This window comes from Myotis davidii, unplaced genomic scaffold, assembly GCF_000327345.1.
Source record: "Myotis davidii unplaced genomic scaffold, ASM32734v1 scaffold902, whole genome shotgun sequence".
NCBI classification, from domain to species: Eukaryota; Metazoa; Chordata; class Mammalia; order Chiroptera; family Vespertilionidae; genus Myotis; species Myotis davidii.
The window spans coordinates 2,609,012-2,617,924 of NW_006293951.1; the positions used below are offsets into that span (position 1 = coordinate 2,609,012).

Below are 8,913 nucleotides of genomic sequence, written 5' to 3' on the forward strand. Positions count from 1 at the left end.
TTTTTTTTTCAGGTACAGGCTCCATGAAGTTCATTTCTTCTCATTTCTTTCTTATATCTTGCCAACATACTATACAAAGTCACCACAAAACAAAGAAGTTTCTAAGTTCACCATTCAGTTGTAAATGAATAAAGAAAAGTTATCTACATCCTAGTGGTTAACACAGTAGTTAGAGCATTGGCCCATGGACTGAAGGGCCAAGGGTTCAATTCCAGTCAAGGTAACATACTTCAGTTGCAGGCTTGATCCCTGGCCCTGGTCAGGTTGTGTGCAGGAGGCAATTGATCAATGTGTCTCTCTCACATCAATGTTTCTCTCAGTTTCTCCCTCTCCCTTCCACTTTCTCTAAAATTAAATGGGAAAAATATCCTTGGGTGAGGAGAGGAGGAGGAAGAGAAGAAAAACAAAGCTATCCTCAAGAGTGTATGAAGTATCCAAATGGTTAGTGGACAACTTTCCTTATCCTGCACTTTGTTTTAATATTCCTACAACTTTAGTTGGAGCTCTCATTGTAATAATCTATACATATAAAAGCCTAAGCGACTGGTATGACGGAACGACTGGAACGACCAGAACAACTGGTTGTTATGACGTGCACTGACCACCAGGGAGCAGACGCTCAACACAGGAGCTGCCCCTAGCCTGCAGGCCCTGATCACCGATGGGGCCTGCAGGCCACCCTCCTGGTCCCTCCCCCTCTCCCCCCCAGCAGGCCCCAATCACCCAGTTGGGGCCAGGTCCCCGGGCTGGGACAGGGAAGCAGGGGTGGGTGGCAGTGGACGCGGGCGGCAAGGGAAGGAGTGGGGGTTATGGGGAACCACATGGTGGTGGCATGGGGGTGGTGAGGAAAAGAGAAGACAGGGAGGCAGGGAACCTGATCAGCCCTGGTTGCCAGCCAGGCCTAGGGATCCCACTGTGCACAAATTTCGTGCACTGGGCCTCTAGTGGCAACAATAAGAGGCTGACCAGTGGAGCTGGATAATTTCTAGGTGGTACTTTCACTTGCTTGGAATTACCCCTGATTTGCAAGAGAAGAAATAGCTAAGGAGTAACTTACTATATCTTCAAATCTAATGACACCTCAACAGTTATCCTTATTTTTCAAGAAGTGAACTGAAAGAAAAGTAAAGCTTTACCAAAACCAAAACCAAAACAAAACCTGCTGCCAATAATAAAAAATGGAGAACCAAAATAAGCATTGTTTTAACGCCCAGAAAACTTTGATACCTCATATCATATCCTGTAAATTTAATTAACAATTTTAAAGATTAGAATTAGACTCAGTGGGGGTGGGAAGTGGGGGATTGACAGAAAAAGAGGAAAGGTGAGTTGATTTGAATTATAGCAATAGTTTTCTATTCACAATTTACTTCTGAATTTGAATCTCTGTCATTCTTTTCCCCGAGATGATTATCTTAATTTTATTTGAGTATGTTCTAAAGTTATAAATCCTCAAGTCTTATGTAATAATATAATAAATAAATGATAATTAAAAAACCAGAAATAACTAGGAAGTAAACACTGGGGTGTTTTTTTTTAACTTTTAAAAATGTTTCCATAAACCTGTACTTTGTGGCTGGCCACCTCCTTCTTCAGCTATCTCCTACTTTACTATATAATTTCTTTCACTGTTGGTGAAATGAAAAGATTAAAACTTAAAAATTATCTCTAGGGAATGACATAACTAACATGGTGACATGGGCTGTTCATGACTTCACTCCCCCTGCCCCAAGAACAACTACCAGCTATCAAGAAACCACTGAGAGAATCCTAGAACATGGGGTGAGGCTGAGGCGCCTCCCCGCACCACAGGGGCCAAAGCAGAGCGCATCACAAGGATGGCATGGCACTGCTGAGCTAGCTTGTCACATGCTTTTGGTTTCACTGAGAGACATCCATCTGCCACCACATTCAATAATGATTCCCCAAAAATGTAGATGGAGGAGGAGGAGGAGGAGGAGGAGGAGGAGGGAGGAGGAGTAGGAGTAGGAGGAGGCGGCGGCGGGCAGAAGACTGTGATGAAGGCAATAATGTTGCCCATCAGGTGTAGTCTAGGATCTGGCCAGGTACTAGATTCCCTCTAGTCATGAAGTCAAAGGCAGACAATAGCACTACATCCTCCCCTTCCCTGTGGCGATGAACTGAGAACAATGTAGTTCACTCAGCATGATTACTGATACAGGTTTAGAAAGAAGTCTTTGATATGAAAGTAAAAGCCAACAATCCTAGGGCAATTTAAATATTTTAAAGGAGCTTTTGGCCCAGGGACTGGGATTTTAAAAAGTAAGAACTTGCTTATACCTAGTTCATTTACATTATTTTGCAAAAATCCCATACCATCCTGTGAGGGGTGCGGAGGTGAAGAAGAAAAGGCAAGAAATCAGAGACTTCCGGGGGAGTATACTTATATTGAGGAAAGTCTCTAAGTCTATTTTGGAATTACATTTTATAAGGTAGAAAACCATCCCCAGTGGGTATTTTAACTCTACATAATAATATTACTCTGACTTAAAAAACAAAACAAAACTGCTTCTGCTATAGTCTTTAAAAAACCTGCTATTTTTAGAGGTTTAATATATTGCTACTTTGAGCTTATGTTGCCATTAACATAGATTTGTTATTTATTTAAACTTAGTCTTAAAAAGCTTATATCTACACACATTTATATTTGGCCTATCGTATAAAATTATAGAGGAAAACAATAAATAACAGAAAAACATACCAATATAGTACATTAAAGTATATAATTGGATATTAGAAGGCTCACACAAACGAAAGAGAAGTTTACGTCTATATAGCATTCCACATCAGTGCGTGCCTACTAAAGCTGACCCACCAAAGCCCACAAGTCTGAGACAGGGTGACCATTTTTAGTAACATTCATTCTAAAATGTATTGACTCATTTACCTGAGTCTCCTAATTAAGCTACTTATGATAACACAAATTAGTCATGCCAAACAGAAATTCTAATACTATTTCAACCCCTCACCCTCACCCCCCAATCTCCTCAAGTATGCTTGCCTGTGCGGGCAGCACACGTATGTACACACATGATAGTCCTTTGCATCTACCGTCCCTGGAACTTATGGGTTTCAGTTTTTCCTTATAACATCTCCCCTTTTCATCTGCTGTAATACACAATTAACCTTAATTTAAAAGTACTGTAACACCCTGTGGGTGAGAGATAAAGGGATCGCAAAGTGTTAACAATTTTCCTTTGGCTCCGAGGTGTGTGTGCGTGTGTGTGTGTTTAATCTGTTTATGGTAGAGTCAATAGTTTCAGTAGGGTAGGTATTCTTTATCTTTTACTAGGTAAAAAAATTTTTACCTAGTATTTTCTATTGACCACTGAAATACTATTGATCAACAGTATTTTCTATTGATCAAATACATCAGATAATCAATAAAACAGTTACATAAGCTGAGACTGTTTTCAAGTCAGTTCTCAATTATTAATAATGATTGCTCAAAGTGCACTTTAATATGTCTCTACTTTTGTGAAGTATCATTGTGATTCTATTCTACTCCTACCTTCCTGCCCCCAACCCCTCCTCCTCCCATTCCTGGTGGGCACTTAGGAAATGTCCATTAAATTTAATTCTGGGACAAATGAAACCTATTTAATCTTTTTCTGATATAAATCTCTTAACGAGTTATATAAGGATAGACATTTTTTTTCAGTTGTCTGCATTGTGAAACTCAAATATTCCATTACCTCTTAGATGAAGTTCAACACATGACAGATTAAGCAGCAGCTGCCAATGTGGAGGGCGGTGCTAACAAAGGAACGTACCTACTTAGATGCTGATACCACTGAAAAGGGCCCTATGATCATACTCAGTTTATATCCTTTAACTAAAGGCACACAAAACTGACTTGTTGAAAGTCGTACTGTTAGTTAGTGGACTGCCGGGAGCCGGTCCATCCTTGCTGTTTCAAGGGACCTGGCATATATGGCATACTGTTCTTAAAATGTTTGGTCACCTTCTTGGCACTATGTGTTTTAACCAAGGTCACCTCTCTAAGAAAGGTTGTTACCCCAGGTAGGGATTTTCCCCTGAAGTTAGGGAGGGAATAAAACCCCTTAACTAAGTGCCAGGTGGGTAATTAATCACTTTAACTACGAACAATCATGCCTAAGCTACATAATCTTTACTCCCTGGAATAGTGATAAGAAACGCCCTAACCTTTGGAATAGAGATTGATAGGATTAGAATCAACTGGTATAAATACATATGTAACAAGACAATAGGAGAACATGGACACAGAACTTGGCTGGAGATTGTGGCTAGAGATCCTGGCAAGGCTGCTGATCAACTGAACGCTGTCTCCGTGTCATTCCTTCTTCGCCGACTCCGTCCACACCTATGGGGAACCCCTGGACCTGTTGGGGTTGGACCCCAGCAGTGGACAAGCCAGAAGCCTCATCCAGGTTTCCTGGTTCTGGTTGTTGGGTTCACTCTATACCGCTAAATTAAGATTTCTGTGTTATGCTTAATTACAGTAAAATGTACATAATATAAAAGTTACCATCTTAACACTACTAACATTTATGTTTGTACTTTGGAACAAGGAAAGGCAATGCAACAAGCATCAGTGCAGCAAAGAGGAACACATGGTCACCACGTAGAAATTAAATCCTAAGACTCCTTTCCGGATGGGAGACATGTGGTGTTCAGATCTACAGCTCTGCAGAGAAAAAAAAATCATTTTCTTCTCACACAGAGCACGCGCCATCCACTACTTACATTCCCATTTAGGAGAAAGGCCAGCTGTACTCTTCTAGATTTCACTAGTTTAATACAGAAGCCCGATTAAGTCTCTCCCAAACCAATCTCTGAAAATGGATACATAATACTATATGACAGTGGGGGGAAAGTAGTACCCAGCAACCACAGGCAACCTTACCAACTAAAATATTTCCCTTAATAAGAATGGCTCTTACTGTTAAATAAATACTTGCTGGTGGCATCCTCCCAACAGTGAAAGGACAGCTATCTGGGTGTTGAGTTTCTTGATTCTAACCTTCTATTCCGTGCACCATGGTTCAAGCAGAGACACACTAACTCACTATCAAGATGGTAAGAGAGTCACTTTGCAATGTCCTGTTTCAGATGTTACCAAGTATGACTCACACTTTCTCCCACCCACTTCCTCCTCTGAACTTTCCTTGCTTGAAAGTCAGCATTTAAAATCAATCCCCCAAACCTCAAGAAAATAAACCAGTGGCTCCTTTTTGGAATTTTCTTTTGTTTCAGGGGCAGTGAAAATTGTACCATAAGGTGGATTTCACTTCAAAGTTCTAAACACATCCATCAAGCACTTTTTACTCTAATATTTTAGTATCAGTCCTTTTGAATTTCTGCCTATGTTAATGCCAGTTAAGACACTGCACCATACCAAAAAAAAAAGTACATAGATTTAGGACTTGGATTTGTCACTTACAAATTTTGATAGAATTATCAAATTTTCAATTCTCAACTCTCCTTCATAGACTGTTATTTGAAATTGATAAGAGACTAAGCAATGGAAACTTTTTTTCTTGTCTTCAGAGATGGAAACAACTTTCTATTCCAGCATCTACCATGATGCTTCCATGGCACCTCTAACCCAAGAAATTCCAAATACTTTGTAAAAAGCCATTATTTATTAATATTTCAAAAGCACTACACTGACATGGATAAAGAACACAAATGCAATGGTCTTACCACTGCAATTGTATCAAAGTTCCTGCAACAGCACCTACATTTCACCAACAAATCAGCTCTCTGTTGGCACAAGGGCAGAGATGCCACTCAGGTGGCTCTCAGGACTCTTCAGAAAGGATGTCAACTTCCAGTGTGCCACAGTCTCACCCCCCTCTGGTGTATGACTCATGGCTGCTGCACTCACTGACATTTCCCACATTTTGGCATTTATGTTTGTGACTCATGGCATCCGGGATTCAACACTGGCCTGGGAATCAGGGCACAGGGGGTCTTGGCTATTATTATAACCCTGGAAAATCACTTCAGCTTTCTGGGACTGTTCCTACTTCTATAAATGGATTGCTGGCTCAGGCGATTTTTAAGGAGTCTTCTAATTATAAATGGTGTGTTAATTAGATTTTTTTAAAAAAAAACTTAGAAGCCTGGAAAGAGTTACAGATAGCTATTGGCTAATTTGTGACTACTTCCCTATTCATGTCCTTACAAGACACATTTGCTAGTATAAATTAATCTTCCAAGTCTATTTCTTCTATTAAATTAGAAATGTCTGAAAAGCAAAGATTATGCAATTTCCTCTTGCTTAGACCATAAATATTAGGGGAGCAGCCCTAATACCTAGCAACAAAGAACCTTTGCTTCCTCTGTAAACAAAAGCAATGTTGTGTTTGCCTGTATCAAAGTCTACACACTCTCTTCTGACTCCTGAAATCACAACAGGTCGACAGAACCTACAGAAAGTAAGGGAAAAACCCGTTACCAGCTAGAGCTAGAAAACTGTTTCCCTGGGGCAGAGGGTGATCTGACTCATTCATTGCACGGGTGCTACGAAACAGAGTTTTAAAACAGTAGCGGAGCATCGACCTGTGAACCAGAAGATCACAGTTCGATTCCCAGTCAGGGCACATGCCCAGGCTGTGGGTTTGATTCCACAACCCGTAGTGAGGAGGCAGCCAATAGACACTTCTCTCTCATTGATGTTTCTATCTCTCTTTCCTTCTCCTTTCCTCTCCCCCCACATCAATAAAAACATATTTTTAAAAATATTATTTTTTTAAATGATCAGTGCTCCCTCCTACTTATAGGCCGGTCTCATGCTTTACCTTCATCTCCTGGTGCTGGTCCAGCTGTTCCAGTTCCGAAGAGCTTTCTCCGTTTTCCTTCTCTTGACCCTTGGCATCTGTGTCTGCCTTTTCTTCTTCCAGGGGGAGGGCTGGGTCCAGGGGGAGGGCTGGGTCCACACTGGGCGTCCTGCAGCTGCTGTCAGGAGCATTTCCATCACAGTCATTTGTTGTGGGTGAGGCGGGGCCCGTGGTACTTTCGTCTCCTGCTCCATTCACTAAGTTCGTGTCAAGCAAGGGGTCAGCAGCTTGAGTAGGAGTATCTGGGCTACCAGTGGCCGCTTTGTCCTCCTCACATTCCACCTGGTTTTGTGCCTCCATCACACCGTTAGCCACACAAGTTTGTACACCCTGAGTTGGCTCCACATCATTTCCCTGCTTCTGTGGTGGGTCCTGGGAGGGGAGCTTTTGCTGAGGTGTGGTTGTCAATCCATGCCTTGCTGTGGTTCTAGGAACACTTAGGTTCACAGCTGAATTTTTCTTCAAATCACCGTAACTTGATAATGTGCTAAAAGACGAAATCCAGAAGAAGTGTGAGAACACTGGCATGGACCAGCTCTAGAATAAAAACAAGTTTATTCCAGTGGAAAGGGGATAGTTAGTAAAGACATTTCCCCTGCTGATGGTTTTAGAAACACAGATAAGAATATTCCAGTGTAGTTTTCAGTCTCTGGCAATGCTATCTGCACTTCAAGAAACATTTAAATGAAGATGACAGGTCTGACCATTATCTATAAGGGCTGAAACATTTCCTTGGGCTATTTATCAATATTGCTAGTTAGTAGAGACTTAAATATGAGAAATATTTATATTTATAAAACCATCTTTTGCCAAGACTTCTACTTTCTTAACATTTTAAAAATAAATAGAGCTAGTCCTCAATGTATGAAAAGGTTAGAAACCAAAGTTATTTTTGTTTGGGAAGTGAAATACAACTCAAAAACTTGATTGCACATGCTGCCATAGCCTCCTAATTCATCTCTCCGCTCCCACACCTGGTCCCCTCCAATCTAGTCTCTCCAAGTTGGCCGCAGAGATCAAACTCAGTGCGGGCTTCCCCACACACTTAAAGGTCAATCTGGCAACCTGACCATGGCCCTGGAGATTCTGTATACTCTGCTAGCCTGGCCTCATTAAATTCCATTTCTCCTCACTCCCCGTGCTCTTGCATTCCTGTCTCCTTGCTGTCCCCCCACCTCCCAGTAAGCGAACAAACGCATCTAAGGATCTCTGCGCTGCTGTTCTCTCTGCCCAGGACCTCCTCCCCTAAGACACTGGCTGGCTTCCTCCTGCCCATCACTCAGGGTTCTGCTCAGATGTCACCTCTTGGATGGTTCTCTCCATGACAGCACACTCCACCACTAAATACACATTTTCTTTTCTTTTCTTTTTTTTTTTAAGTTCTTATTATTACTTACCAATGTATAGACCAGTCGTGGGCAAACTACGGCCCGCGGGCCGAATCCAGCCCTTTTGAAATGAATAAAACTAAAAAAAAAAAAAAAGACCGTACCCTTTTATGTAAGGATGTTTACTTTGAATTTATATTAGTTCACACAAACACTCCATCCATCCTTTTGTTCCGGCCTTCCGGTCCAGTTTAAGAACCCATTGTGGCCCTCGCGTCAAAAAGTTTGCCCACCCCTGGTATAGACCAACAATAGTATGATGGAACCTAACTGCCAATATATTTCAATATTCCTATGGGAATATTTGTATAGCATCTTAATCTAGGATTCCAAGGAGGAAAAACATAAAACTCTGGGCTGCAGTCTTGGAGAGATTCCTATGACCTAACGAGGAATAAAGATAAATTTAGACTAATGCTCCAAGAGGGCGCAGAGCGTATCTGTCCTGTTCTCTGTGCTATCCCAACTCCTTAGCCCAGCACTTTGCCATATGAAAAGGGCTCAGTAGCCCAAACCGGTTTGGCTCAGTGGATAGAGCGTCGGCCTGCGGACTGAAGGGTCCCGGGTTCGATTCCGGTCAAGGGCATGTACCTTGGTTGCGGGCATATCCCCAGTGGGAGATGTGCAGGAGGCAGCTGATCGATGTTTCTCTCTCATCGATATTTCTGACTATCTAT

General features: G+C 41.7%; 1 protein-coding gene across 2 annotated transcripts in view; it reads right to left on the reverse strand.

Moving 5' to 3' along the window:
• The window catches only part of FGD4 (FYVE, RhoGEF and PH domain containing 4), a 152,485-nt gene that overhangs the window by 44,635 nt on the left and 98,937 nt on the right, over positions 1-8,913 (reverse strand). For both annotated transcript variants that reach the window (XM_015566609.1, XM_015566608.1), the window contains exon 4: positions 6,810-7,335. In XM_015566609.1, the coding sequence (XP_015422095.1) occupies positions 6,810-7,335 (526 nt within the window). The remainder of the gene's footprint in view (positions 1-6,809; positions 7,336-8,913) is intronic.